Source organism: Pinus tabuliformis, chromosome X (assembly GCF_031772625.1).
Source record: "Pinus tabuliformis cultivar Carrire ecotype Pingquan chromosome X, CPIR1, whole genome shotgun sequence".
In the NCBI taxonomy this organism is placed as follows: domain Eukaryota; kingdom Viridiplantae; phylum Streptophyta; class Pinopsida; order Pinales; family Pinaceae; genus Pinus; species Pinus tabuliformis.
The window spans coordinates 379,207,553-379,222,869 of NC_142308.1; the positions used below are offsets into that span (position 1 = coordinate 379,207,553).

A 15,317-nucleotide genomic window follows, 5' to 3' on the forward strand; every position below is an offset into this window, starting at 1 on the left:
GACAAGTAGTGAGGTTATAGGTAAGATACAAAGCAAGGATTAATGCAAAGGAGTGTACTGACTATATACATATCATCAAACATATTTAATGGGTGACTTTAATGCTCGAACTTCAACCAACCAAGTTATTCTTATAAGCAATCATTCCAACCCTAATCCTCTTTGGTTAGACGAAGACCTTACTCTAGCTAGCCGGCACAAAAGGATCTCTGAAGACCTCGGGGAGAATTTGTTTGGGTCGGAGCTAGTCAAGCTCTGTAGAGCTCAAGATCTCATAATTTGCAACAGTCTAAAGAAGTGGCCCAATTCTAGCTAGATGACCTGCATCCATGGGCTTGGTAGCAGTGTAGTAGACTATGTTATTTCTGATCTCCCTTTATACAACGAAATATTAAATTTTGACATCTTAAACGACCACGAGCCTGGCTCTGATCATAGACATTTACTTATAACTCTCAATTTTTTCATGCATAGAGATCACATAGAAGATAACCCTTATAGCCGAAAGAACTTGATCTTTGATAGAAATAAAAATGATCTCTTTCTAAATGAATTAAAAACTAATTTGCTTCCTTTATCTAGTATAGACAACATAGAAGACCTCTATCATAATTTTACTACAACCCTCTCATATTCTATTAACAAGTTCTCAATTCAAGTTTCAAGTAATAAAAGAAATAGCAAAACCAACCCATGGTATGAAAAAGATTGTAAAAGTGTGAGGAGAGCAATTAAGGAAGTTGTTGATGAATCTCTTAAAATTGGCAAGATAAAAATATACAAAGCCCTAACTAAAAGGAAAAAAGGGAAGTATATTCGTAAGAGACAACAGAATCTCTTACACCTCTCTAAGGTAGCTCCTAAGAAATTCTGGAGGCAGTTTCTAACTAGGAAAACTAAAGATAATAATAAAATTGCTTTACACGACTTAAATTCCTATCTTAAAAAGATTTATGAATCTCCAAACATCATGGATAACTTTGAAACCCTGCTCACAACAAAAGAAGTTTTCATATTAGAAGACATTGATTTTGGGCTTAAACGCCTGGTAAATGGGAAAGCTAATGACAATTAAGGTTACCGAATGGAATCTTAAAAATTGGAGGTCATGTCCTCATCCCCCACATCCAGAAGCTTTTCAATCAATCAGTCAAGCAAGGGTTCCCTAAATCATGGACTCAGAGTCTCATTATCCCTATTTTTAAAAGTGGGGATACAAATAACCCCTCTAATTATCAGAAAATTATATTCACCGCTCTCTTAGCCAAGTTATATGGTATTATTTTGGAAAAGAAGTTGAGCATATGGCTTGAAAGTGAAGGTAAGCGGGTTAAAGGCCAAGCAGATTTTAGAAGGCAACACTCAACAATGGACCACCTTGTTACGCTTAGGATCATTGTGGAGGAATGTCGTAATGATAAATCCAATCCCTTTTGTTGCTTTGTGGACTTTAGAAAGGCGTTTGATACGGTCCCTAGAAACAACCTATGGAATATATTAGAAGAGATAAAGGTTCCTTTCGAGTTGAGATTTGCCGCTATAAGGTTATACGAGAATGTAATTGCCAAGTTAAAGAGCAATGGGAGGTGGTTGAAAGATATTAAGTGTAATATCGGAGTTAAACAAGGTTGCCCCCTCTCACCTACCCTATTTGGCATTTACATCAACAAGCTAGAAGGTTGTTTAGAGGAAGCAAGTTGTGATGGCATGATCTTAGCTGGGATAGTCATCATCCTTCTTCTCTATGCTGACGATATTGTTCTTCTCGCAAGGTGCCCATTTGATCTTGATAAGAAACTTATAATTCTTAAGGATTTTTGCTCTACCATGGGTATGGTTGTTAACATTGACAAAACAAAAGTTATGATTATCAAATCCAAGAAGGACACTTATGCTAATTTTATGTATGACAATAGTAACTTGGAGGATGTGTCTTCTTACAAGTACCTAGGAATTGATATTCATCACACGCTCGACTAGAACTATAGCATTGACAAAAGGATTAATGGGGGGTGGAAAGCTTATTTTGGTCTTCAAAATAACTATAAAATGAAAAACCTCTTAATGTGGGATAGAAAGAAGTTCATCTTTGAAACTTTAGTCACTCATGTTATCTTATATGGATGTGAGGTTTTGAGTTCCAGCATCCCTAGAGAATTCTGGAGAAAGATTGAGCAAATCCAGAAGCGTTTTATAAACGTATAACCTCAAAATTAAAAGCAATACACCCTATTCTATTCTCCTTATAGAAGTGAGTCTTTCCCCTATTGAGATCCTAGCTATGACTAGGCTTCTGTTATACAAGCAAAAACTCAATAACATAGGAGACCATTGTTAAAATTGGCAACCAGGGCAAAACCTCATGTGGGTCATCTTATTCATGGCTAATAATATTTTTATTAGATTTCTCTCGTCGAGAGGTGTAGGATTGATATAAAGATCATCCGATTTCGATAAGTATTCATGGAGATATGAATTTATTTTGATTATGGAATTATTATCAAGCCGACCTACAACTCATGTAGGCTCAGAAGCCCAACAGTCGCATCTATTCACCCACCAACGTTGTGTATAAATATAAGAGGACTTTTCCTCATTTGGTATCACTCATCTCATCACATCTCTCTCTCTCTACTTCGCAGATATGAGTCTCTTCTCTACTGCGCTGAAACGGGTCTCTCTCTCTCTCACACATGTGAAGCCGGAAGCTGTTGAATTTGAAGCTGCAACTGTAGAAGTAAAGATTGAATTGCGTGGCCTAGAAGATCTCCTCTTTGGAATTGCGCTGTAGGTTCATCTGAACCTCCTCTGAAAGCCACAACTTTTGGTGGTGGAATGAAGTCAATCCGACGAACGATTTGCAAGATATCAACTACCCTAGTTTGAAGCCGGAAATTGTTGAAACTGAAGCTGCAACTACAGAAGTAAAGATTGACTTGCGTGGCCTAGAAGATCTCCTCATCTAAACTGCGCTGTAGGTTCATCTGAACCTCCTCTGGAAGCCGAAACTTTTGGTGGTGGAATGAAGTCAATCCGACGGTCGGTTTGTGAGATATGGTCTGCCCTAGTTTGATAATGAAGCCGCTAATGCTGATGCTACTGATCTAGGGTTTGCTACTGCTGATATGAATCAGATTTATTGTACTATTTCTCTCTGCTGAATTATTGAAGATAAAAGAAGATTTGATCAAAGGGTTCCCCACACATTGTGGGGTTTGTCCCTGGCTAGTCGCCACATCTTGTGTCTCTTGTCTTGTCTTGTTTTCTGTCGATCGTTTAATGTTCTATCTGCACTTTACTTTATGTACATGTGATTGCTAATCGGTGGAATATAATAAGAAAAAGAAGTAAACTGTTATAAGTATAGAACATACCATAACTTAACATGGTATCAGACCTGAGGTGAAGACAAAGCCCGAGCAAGAGCAAGAGCAATCATCGAAGAGAATATTGGCAAGCCTATCCTAAAAGAACTATGGGGTCCTCAACACTCTTTCATGCTGAAGACAAGCTCCGTGAGAAAGCTGACTATCACGGATGGAAGATGTCTATCGATCTAACCCTTGAGAATCAAGGAGTGTTGGATCATGTAAGAGGCAATATTGTTGAGCCTTCATCAAATGCATCTGCTGCTGCCTGGAACAAATGGAAAAAATGGAGAAGTCAAAACAAAGAAGATCATCCGGGACTTTATCGACAAGCGCTTGGTGGCCTACATCTCTGATCTAGACACCTCCAAGGAAATCTACGACAGACTGGTGAGTTTATTGAAAGTTAGTGATGCAAATCAAGTTTTGTTTCTTAGAAATAAGTTGAGGGAAATCAAGAAGGGTAAAGATGAAAGTATGCAAGCATACTTCTTAAGAATCACCGAGATCAAGAACGATCTCCTATCTATTGGGGAAACCATTACTGACAGAGAAATGGCACTCACAACTCTCGGAGGATTACCATCTGAATGGTATGTGCTCAGGACTACTCTTCTAAACAATAATGTAATTCCTAGTTTCGAGGAATTAATGGCTAGATGCATTCAAGAACAAGCAAGGGTAGAAGAGCAAGAAATGCCCTTGCCTAAAGGTCCTCCTGCTGCTTTTTCTTCTCATGCTAAGAAAAGAAATAATTTTGGGTCTAAATCGAAAAGAAAGGTTGGATGTAAGGGTGGAAGAAAAGGACGATGTTTCATTTGCAATAAAGCAGGTCACTATGCAAGGGAATGCCTTGATAGAAAGGACTCTCACCGTGACGATGATCAAAATCCCTCTCATGGTAATCGAAGGAATGGAAAATTCAACAACGAAGGAAAAAGGAATGCGGGAAATCAAGGAAGAGGGCAACCATTCAAGAAAGCTAGAAATTCCAGGTATGAATCTAACACTGTTGACGATAAGCAGGTTGAATATTATCTACTAGCTGCTCTATCTACCTCCGCTCCTTCGGACTAAATGGGAATTTGGGTCATTGATAGTGGTGCCTCAAGACACTTCACTGGTTACAAAGAAGTACTCTATAATCTGGTAGAGAAAGAAACTAACCTGGAAATTGTCCTTGGAGATGACATGAAATACCCAGTGAAAGGTGTAGGCAATGTTTCTCTTAAACTGAATCAAGGTAATACGATTCACTTACAAGATGTATTATATGTACCTGATCTCAAAAAGAACCTAGTGTCCATCTCAGGAACGGAAGACAAAGGCTACAAGGTAACCTTCAGCGATGGCAAGGTATGTATATGGAAAAATAATGTTAAAGATGCCTTTACTCTTGGGTTTAGTATTGATTCATTATATTAGGTCGATGGAAGTCTGCTAGGTGTCATGTCTTATGACACATCTCTTCAGTTCGAACTTTGGCATTAGAGGTTTTCCCCCCTTCATTATAAAGCTATACTCGGTGTAAGACAAATGGTGATAGGGATACCCGAATTCTGAATAGAGAATGAAGGTGTATGTCCGGGATGTGCCAAAGGAAAGCTCAAAAGGGGACCATTCCCCTCAAGCCAAAGCAAGACCTCTGATATATTACAATTGGTTTACTCAGGCATACCTGAGGTTGGAATTAAGAGGGAGACTACTACACCACATACTCCTGAGCATAATGGTGTGGTGGGAAGGAAGAACCACACGATGATGGAAGCTGTCCGGGCCATGCTACATGATCAAAGACTTCCAAAGTTTCTATGGGCTGAAACTACAATCACCGCCGTATATGTACAAAATCGATGCCCTCATCAAGCATTGGGTTCCTAAACTCCCGAAGAAGTGTTCACCACCAGTCAAAGGGAAGTTGTGATTAGTCATGATGTCACCTTTGACAAAGATATGGCTCTCAGCAAGGTGGACAATCTGCTGACCGACACCAGGGAACCGAAAGAAAAGGATGATGAATCAATTCCTGATGTAGAAGAACCCATGGATCCAATTGATCCTCATCCACATGAGGCTTCCTCTTCTAGGAAGAGGCCTACATGGCTTAGGGGGATACTTGATGATGCTAAAGGACATGCTGCACCCTGAGGAACCTTTCGTCAAAGTAAGAAAATTAACAGGTATCAGGGATACCTGACCATTATGAGCACGATCATAAAAAATGAGCCTTCATCATTCTCAGATGTCGTCAAGCATTAACTATGGAAGGGTGCTATGACCATAGAATATGAGTCTATTATGGAGAATGATGTCTGGGAAGTAGTTCCCAGACCCTGGACAAGACAATTGTTACTTCAAAATGGATTTACAAGATAAAGCATGCAACAGATGGAAGTACGGAAAAGTATAAGGCTCATTTTGTTGCTCGTGGTTTCTCCCAGAAGGAAGGTATAGACTATGATGAGATATTTACACCTGTTGCCAGATATACGACCATCCGCTCGATCATAGCCCTTGTGGCTTCACAAGAATGGAACCTACATCAGATGGATGTCAAGACCGCGTTCTTGCATGGTTCTATCAAGGAAGAGGTCTATGTGGAGCAACTTGAAGGAGTTGAGATTTATGATTGAAAATCTCATGTATGCAGGTTGAAGAAGGCTCTCTATGGGCTGAAGCAAGCACCCCGAGCATGGTATGAGAGGATCGATAGCTACTTGATGAAGCTGGGATTCACTAGGAGTGAAGCCAATCCTAATCTTTACTTTAAGGTTGAAGATGACAAACCTCTCATACTGGTGTTGTATGTGGATGACCTCTTTCTAACAAGTGCAGACCCTCTCATTCACAAATGTAAGAGGGAGCTAACTTCTGAATTTGAAATGAAGGACCAAGGACTTGAAGTATGGTAGAAGCCAAGGGAAATTTTCTTATCTCAAGGGAAATATGTGGTAAAGATATTGGAAAGATTTGGTATGATGGACTGCAAGCCTGTGACTACCTCGAGGATATTAACTTTTAGAAGTTATATGGTAGTGATGTCGGACCAGATTTGGGAAATGCCTCTGAGTTTCATAAACTCATTCGCATTGATTTTCTTGGTGAACCTCCGTCCGAACATATTTTTTGCAGTTAGCATTGTGAGCTCATATTTGGTTGAGCCTCACTGGATTGATGCCAGGAATCTTCTGAGATGTCTTCAGGACACAATCTCTCATGGATTAAGATACACTGTCGGAGATGTGAGACTACTTGGATATACTGATGTTGATTGGGCAGGCAGTGTGGTGGACCGTAAGAGCACTTCCGGGTGCTATTTCACCTTGGGATCTACTTCAATATCCTGGATGAGCAGGAAGCAGAAGTCGGTGGCTTTGAGCACCGTCGAAGCAGGATATATTGTTGCTAGCATAACCTCGTGTGAGGCAGTCTGGTTGCGAAAGCTCTTTAGTGAGCTAGTTGGATTTACATTGGATACCACTGTGATTCTCTATAACAACCAGAGGTGGGATTCGATTATTGAGGAATCCCGTATTCGTCAATTGCTCCAGCAGATAGACATCATCTGGGATATGGTAAGTTGATGAGCAAGGAGGCTCCATCGCATTAAGATGATGTACAGGTTGATACACCTTGTCAAATCCCCGAGGAAAGATCTAATCTGTGATTTTCCCAAATGACTTGGAGTCGGTAAGAAACCCTTGTACAAGGGTCCTGCATGTTGCATACATTCAGCTCTGGGAGCTCTGAGGGCTTGCGGTTATTACTGGAGCAACATACGAACACAGGGTGACTCACCCTCCCCTGGTGGTGCACACTGGAACAAGATGATTCACTCTCTTGTGGGACAAGATGATTCGCTCTCTTGTGGAACAGGATGATTCGCTCTCTTGTGTAGCAGGATGATTAGTTCTCCTGTGAGGCCTGGATTGCTGTGTTCTCCATGGAAATTGTAGCAGGATTGATGTGTTCTCCTGCGAGGCCTGGATTGATGTGTTCTCCATGGCGATTGTAGCAGGATTGATGTGTTCCCCTGTGAGGCCTGGATTGATGTGTTCTCCATGGCAATTGTAGCAGGATTGATGTGTTCTCCTGTGAGGCCTGGATTGATGTGTTCTCCATGGAAATTGTAGCAGGATTGATGTGTTCTCCTGTGAGGACAGGATTGATTAGTTCTCCTGTCGAGGCATCCTACCCATGCAGTCTGGGACTCATGGGAAGTACCTCTCATCTGATCAATGAGCAGGGAAATGAAGTTAGGGACCATAGTAGTACCGATGGACGCATCGTTGTAACTACCGTACTCCCTATGCTAGGATGACCTCCATTGATCTGGGATCAATGATACTGGTCTGGGACCAGTGGTAGGAATTGTACCATACTATGACGCTGACTTCGGGTCGGTTGAGACTGGTCTGGGATCAGTGGTACATACTCTGAGACTGACTTTGAGTCAGTGGAGGATGATATTGGTCTGGGAACATTGGAGTTTACATACTCACTATGACGTTGACTTTGGGTTGGTTGAGACTGGTCTGGGACCAGTGGTACATACTCTGAGACTGACTTTGAGTCAGTATGATACATCCTCGATCATTTCTTCTTCTTCATAATTCAGACAAAAGCAGAGTAGAACAGAACAATGCAAGAGCAGAGCAGAACAGAACAAAACAGTACAGATCAGTGCAGGGTAGATCAAGACAAAGCAGAACAGGCAAAATATAGCAGAGCAGGGCAAGGGTCAGGCTGTACAAGGCAGTGCATTTGATGGATGAATAGTAACAACCGATAGACAGATTGTAGATGAAGTTTTCCATGGTTGAGAGGGAGTGTTAAAATAGGCAACCAGGGCAAAACTTCATGTGGGTCATCTTATTCATGGCTGGTAATGTTTTTATTAGATTCCTCTCGTCGAGAGGTGTAGGATTGATATAAAGATCATCCAATTCCGATAAGTATTCATGGAGATATGAATTTATTTTGATTATGGAATTATTATCAAGCCGACCTACAACTCATGTAAGCTCAGAAGCCCAACAGTCGCATCTATTCACCCACCAACGTTGTGTATAAATATAAGAGGACTTTTCCTCATTTGGACTCACTCATCTCATCACATATCTCTCTCTCTGCTGCGCAGATATGAGTCTCTTCTCTACTGCGCTGAAATGGGTCTCTCTCTCTCACACATGTGAAGCCGGAAGCTGTTGAATTTGAAGCTGCAACTGCAGAAGTAAAGATTGACTTGCGTGGCCTAGAAGGTCTCCTCTTTGGAACTACGTTGTAGGTTCATCTGAACCTCCTCTGAAAGCCACAACTTTTGGTGGTGGAATGAAGTCAATCCGACGAACGGTTTGCAAGATATCGACTGCCCTAGTTTGAAGCCAGAAATTGCTGAAACTGAAGCTGCAACTGCAGAAGTAAAGATTGACTTGCATGGCCTAGAATATCTCCTCATCTGAACTGCACTGTAGGTTCATCTGAACCTCCTCTGGAAGACGAAACTTTTGGTGGTGGAATGAAGTCAATCCGACGGTCGGTTTGTGAGATATGGTCTGCCCTAGTTTGATAATGAAGCCGCTAATGCTTATGCTACTGATCTAGGGTTTGCTACTGCTGATATGAATCAGATTTATTGTACTATTTCTCTCTGCTGAATTATTGAAGATAAAAGAAGATTTGATCTATGGGTTTCCCCACACATTGTGGGGTTTGTCCCTGGCTAGCCACCACATCTTGTGTCTCTTGTCTTGGCTTGTTTTCTGTCGATCGTTTAATGTTCTATCTGCACTTTAATTTATGTACATGTGATTGCTAATCGGTGGAATATAATAAGAAAAAGAAGTAAACTGTTATAAGCATAGAACATACCATAACTTAACAACCATATACTTCCTAAGCTAGATTTAAATTCTAGCCAAAACCACCTAAGGCTCAAACGAGGTTGGTATAAAGACACCACGACCTGGTTAAACAATTGGGAGATTGACGAGAATGTTGCATTGCAAAACATTAATAACATTAAAAATATTGTTACTTCTAAGTTCAAATGAAAATGTGGTGTGAGGAAGATTTAACAGCTAAAATAAAATTAAGATATTATAAGGAGGTCATCAACCCCACCCTAGAATATTAAAAGTATCTCTATGTTTTAACTAGCTCAAAGAAGAAAATTAATAGAGCCAAGATTAGAATGAACTCTCATGAGCTCCATAGTGAAATGGGTCGTTGGGCAGTTCCTAAAACACCATGGATGGAAAGGATCTTCCATCTCTGTGAGAATATGAACATCGAGGTTGAAAATCACTTCCTCTTAGAGTGCATCGCGTAAAACCACATTAGATCTCAGTTTCATAATATTTGTTGCAATACTGACCTTCCTAGCCTTTTACGATGTCAAAATTATAATGAGCTCGGGAGGCTTCTCTCCAAGCTTTTTGAGCATAGGAATAAAATCTTAAATCAAACTAAATAATTCGTTTCTTTAGGTCTAATAGACCAAAATTTGGTCTCAGTGGACATTAACCATCATCATCATCAACAACTATATTTAACTATAATATCAAATGACTATATATTATATCTCTATATATAATATAACATAATTTTACAACTATTTAACATAACATAAAATTATATATATATATATATATATATATATATATAGTTAACAAAATATATCAATAATTCCTAGAATGGTTGGATTAACTAGAAATATAAAATTTGGATTTTGCAACGCTGCTTATCAACGCTAACCAATTCTTTAACCCAACAAAATAATGTATAAACTAGCACACTCACATTAATAAATGTGGTTGATAAACGCTGATAGACCCTATCAAGCACATATATCAATTATCAATAATATTAAGAATTAATGTTATTCAAAACATCAACCATAATTTGTAAATTTCATAATTTATTAACCATGGAGGACTTATCATGGAACTTATTAATATAAACAATGTACTTCATAAGTAAAATATTTCAATTCCATATTAAGCAAAATATTTCAATCTCAACTAATATGTACAATGAAAAGAAATAAATTTTCATGGTTAAAGCATTTCATATAATGTTATTATTATTTTATATTTGGGCTATATTTTTCTGTCAATTTTATCTTTGAGATGCAAACTTTTTTTTTTCAAATTTTGCATTTAAAAAAAATCACACAAGAAGAAATTATATCACTCTAAACACTTCTTATATTTGTGATTAAAATAAATCAATATTGATCTTCCATATTAAGTAAATATTTCAATGTCAACTAATATGTACAATGAAAAGAAATCAATTTTTGTGGTTAAAACATTTTGAAGCATTTCAAGTAATGTTATTATTTTATATTTGGGCTATATTTTTGTGTCAATTTTATCTTTGAGATGCAAACATTTTTTTTCAAATTTTGCATTTTAAAAAAATAGACACAAGAAGAAATATTATATCACTTTAAACACTTCTTAGATTTGTGATTAAAATAGATCAATATTGATCAGCTTGCAAATTGAAAATTTATTATTGAATTATTGCTAATTAATTTTAGAGTTCAAATTCATTCATGTTACTTTACCTAATTCTACACTAATCCTATGTTAAAAACCTAGGACAACCCAAATTCGTAGCTAAGCTACTTTTATACATTTGTATTTGAAAAGTAAAGCAATCTTCCATAGAACACTCCTTCAAATCATTAACATCTAAACCACACTCAGTTACTAAATTTATAGCGGACACATAATTGATCTCGTGGAGATTCGTGGCATAAGTTGGTCAAACCTTGTACTCCTCATTTGTGCGATGACACATATTCCTCTTGCGAGCCAAGGGCATATCAAATGCCCAAACTTCTCATAGAGAGTTTGCCCACGTTAAATTTTCCACTATCAAGCACTTGTGGCAGCGTACAAATATATGTATGTTCATATACTGGTAAAGCACGCAGGGAAGTAAGTTGTTGCCACGATTATAGGAAAATATCTCGTTATATATGGTATGGAATACACAAGGAAGTAAGTTGTTGCCACAATTATAGGAAAATATCTCGTTATATATGGTATGGAATACTTCGTTATTAATAGAAGAAGACGTATCATGCACAACTTGTAGCTCACATTCTTCCAGCACGAGAAGTAAGTTGTTGCCACGATTATAGGAAAACATCTCGTAATATATGGTATGAAATACTTTGTTATTAATAAAAGAAGACGTATCATTCACAACTTGTAGCTCACATTCTTCTAGCAGGATCAGAAGATTGGAGTACACAATCTGATCTCCGAACACGTTGAGGAATATCTTAACACCGGAATGGATGGAATATTGGAGTACACAATCTGATCTATGAACAAGTTGAGGAAGATCTTAACACTAGAATGGATGGAATTTATTTGCACGGTAGTGAAGACATAGGAAAATACCTTATTGTGGAAGGCTTCTTATTTCAACTTAAGGTGGATGAGGATTTGTTGATACTTCGTTATTAATCAAAGAAGACATAGCATTCACAACTTGTAGCCCACATTCTTCCAGCGTGAAAAGAAGATTGGAGTCACTACTACATATAGGGGGGTTTTAAGACAATATTTGAGTCAATTGTCTTAACTTAAGACAAAAAGAAACTCAAATATTGTCTTAAATATTGTCTCTAAGCGGGTGTCTCAAAATATAATGTCTCAAAAATTTGTCTCTATAAAGACAATATAGGACACATATTATTACTGTCTCTATAAAGACAATTTGATTTGTCTCTCTAGAGACAATTTCATTTGTGTCTCTTTAGAGACAATTACATTTTTGTCTTTTTAGAGACAATTCCATAATTCAAACTATTGTCTCTCTAGAGACAATATAAAAAATTATTTAAAAAAAAATAAATGTCCATAATTCAAACTATTGTCTCTCTAGAGACAATATAAAAAATTATTTAAAAAAAAATAAATGTCCATAATTCAAACTATTGTCTCTCTAGAGACAATATAAAAAATTATTTAAAAAAAAATAAATATCCATAATTCAAACTATTGTCTCTCTAGAGACAATATAAAAAATTATTTGAAAAAAAAATAAATGTCCATAATTCAAACTATTGAGTAAATTTTTTTTCGAACGCATGAAGATATGAAAGCAAAACCAAACCGAGAAAAAATTTAAACTGAATGACATGGGAGAAGATCAGTTATTTCCCATGGCACTTACTTTTGCTCTTGCTAGGGCGATTGTTAGGACAGTATATAACGCATGGACAATTGCCAACGTAAAGATGAAGTAGTGGAGCTGGTTCATGCCAGTGAGGGAGACTGGAGGATACTTACCCTTGAATCAAGAGGGAATGAATAATTATCAAACTATCATAAATATCTTGAATCATATCAAATGGACTAACACGATCTAAGTAACATCTAATAGCATTGGGAAATTCGAATACGCAACATAGAGTTTGGTGTCCACCTCAGAACAATGATCGATAGCAAGAGCCATTGATTATTCCTTTTGACATGGAAGCATACTATAATCCATTCCTTTCGGTATACAAATCTTAGAAATGGGCTTCTCTCCAATGGTCAGTAGAAACGAGATGAATCCCATAAGCATCAGTTCTGCAATCCAAAAAAGACCATTTAAAATGTATTATGTCACCCGATGTCATGTGATGCAATCTCATTCTGAAGTTCTGAGAGTTGCTAAAAGATAGACTTGCTACAACGATTTGAATACTTCTTATGAACAACTCTCAGCTTATTTCCTCCCGTATTTAGGTGAAAATCAACCATGAAATACGCACATTCCCTGGAACAATGCACATAAATTTTATTACCTCAATGTATAGAGTTAACAAAATGTGTGTACGCCTCCAGACGCTTAGTATGCGCATTAGTATTAGATAAAGATTCAATTCAGACAGGGTGTTAGTAGCTGAGTTCCAACATATAGTTGATCAAGACACAATGTTCTGGCCATAGCTGATCAACAATGCCTGCCTATAATTGATGAAGAAATCTAAAATGTCTAGGAGTAGGATTTCTTTAGAAGGGTAAAATCAGTAAAAGGGTAAGGGTTTTGTTCCAACATGGATCCTTCCTCAAAGTGCATCGAGCAGTGTAGACAACAACAACAAAAAGCATTGATGGACTGTAGATAGTCCATGTGCTTTATGGACGTATCTTGCCATGCCAAGCACTTAATGTCCAAGAGGCTTATAAAGGGATAAGAGGCAAAAAGAGGAAACATGCATATTCAACAATAAAATAATAGAACGAACGAGAAGTGAAACACAGCCAAACCACATAGCCTCCAATTCAAATATAAGTAGATAATACCGGCATCCGTTGTATGATTGCAAACAACATAAATGTTTTCATGTCATTGTCAATAAAATTGAATGTAGGCTAAGAGCATCATGCTTTGAATTCCCCGAGAGTCTAACCAAATATTTTTGTTGAATTTACAATTTCTTTCATCCATTAGGACATCAGAACATGTTGGAATAAGAACACAGGACATACTATTCATGTTCTTGAATATAACTTTAACACCATGTATAATCATAATCCAAGAAGGCTTGGTAAGCAATAAGAAGCACTATTTCTATACAGTTAAAAAGTGGCCATCAAAAGATTTGACACAAGTTAGCAAGACTGATGGTCCCAATGCACAATTATTTTGCCAAATCAGAAAATACGCATCTTTGGGGATGCACACTACTACAAATCTAGAAATATTTACATTAATCTAGGTGAAGAGAGAAATTCTCCTAGTTAAGTAGATAACTAAGCAGATAACTAACTCTCGAAATTCTTCTCTGGCATCTCCGTCAGTGTCTTTAAAATTAGAGAATTGTTGTTAGTAATACTTCCTTGTGTCCAGTGTTTTAACATCTCCAAGGCTGCTTTTGGTTGATCCATTGGGATCATATGACCTGCATCATGAACCTGGTGCAGCAAAATAGAAGATTCCATAAGGAAGAAATTATCTACTTGTACAACGAAATCAAAGATGATCATTGAGTGCCTTTTACCTTGAGAAAATTGAGTGGTCCATAACTGGTTATTAAACTTGCTTCCTTATCGTATACAAGGAAGGATTTTGTAGGTGCCTTCTTGAAATTCTCACTTCCAGACCAATCCATGGAATTCACCCATCTTGAATTGCCTGAAAGACACATAATTTGAACAATTAACTTTTCAATTTTGAAGATTAGACTGACAAGCCTGAAAAACACAACTGCAAATAAGTTAATAACAGACTTAACACCTAAATCATAAAGTCATTCTCCAAAACAAAAACAATATGTTATATGTATACAGTATCATTACCTAACCAATTGTAAATGAGATCATATTCTCCTGCATAAACTAGCAACTTAACACCATCCTCCAAGAGTGTTGGAATGCCAACTTCCATATTCCGCATCCAGTCAGTAAGCATAGCTTCATAAACCAAGGGGCTACATGAGACAAATTTTCGGCTGCCAACCCCCAGGGCATCCCTAACGGAACCCTGGTTTAAGTAATTCTCCATATTTGAAAAATCATAGCACAGGCCACCATTGCACTCCTTCCGAACATCATAGTACTGCAAAATATAAAACAAAATAATGAAAACTAATATCGTAAGATATATAAAACAACGATGACAAACTACATTTTAAGATATAAAATGCTGATAAAATAAACATAATGTCTGGCTGTCCAGTATTTATAATTTAAGTCTTACATTGATATTCCTAGCTAATTCCATAATTGAATTGAAAATTGAGGTGCACACCAAGTATGATGCAAAGCATGTGACAGTCCCTTCGGTACCTGGCAAGTTATCACACCGGCTATAATCAGAACCTACATTAAGAACCTTCGATAAAGGATCCAACATAACATCAGTCGTAACCAGTTACTTAAAACACTTCACAAATGGTAACTAAGGATCATAAAGCAAACAACATTTAGCCAT

The 15,317-nt window shown here is 37.5% G+C and overlaps 1 protein-coding gene across 1 annotated transcript; it reads right to left on the reverse strand.

Annotated features, from left to right (window-relative positions):
• Positions 1-14,149: 14,149 nt before the first annotated feature.
• On the reverse strand, positions 14,150-15,107 carry LOC149140112 (serine carboxypeptidase-like). Its single transcript, XM_089450896.1, has 4 exons — positions 15,084-15,107; positions 14,684-14,942; positions 14,386-14,519; positions 14,150-14,299 (listed from the first exon to the last, which is right to left on the reverse strand). The coding sequence occupies exons 1-4, from the start codon at positions 15,105-15,107 to the stop codon at positions 14,150-14,152; spliced, it is 567 nt and encodes a 188-aa protein (XP_089307022.1).
• Positions 15,108-15,317: the final 210 nt, after the last annotated feature.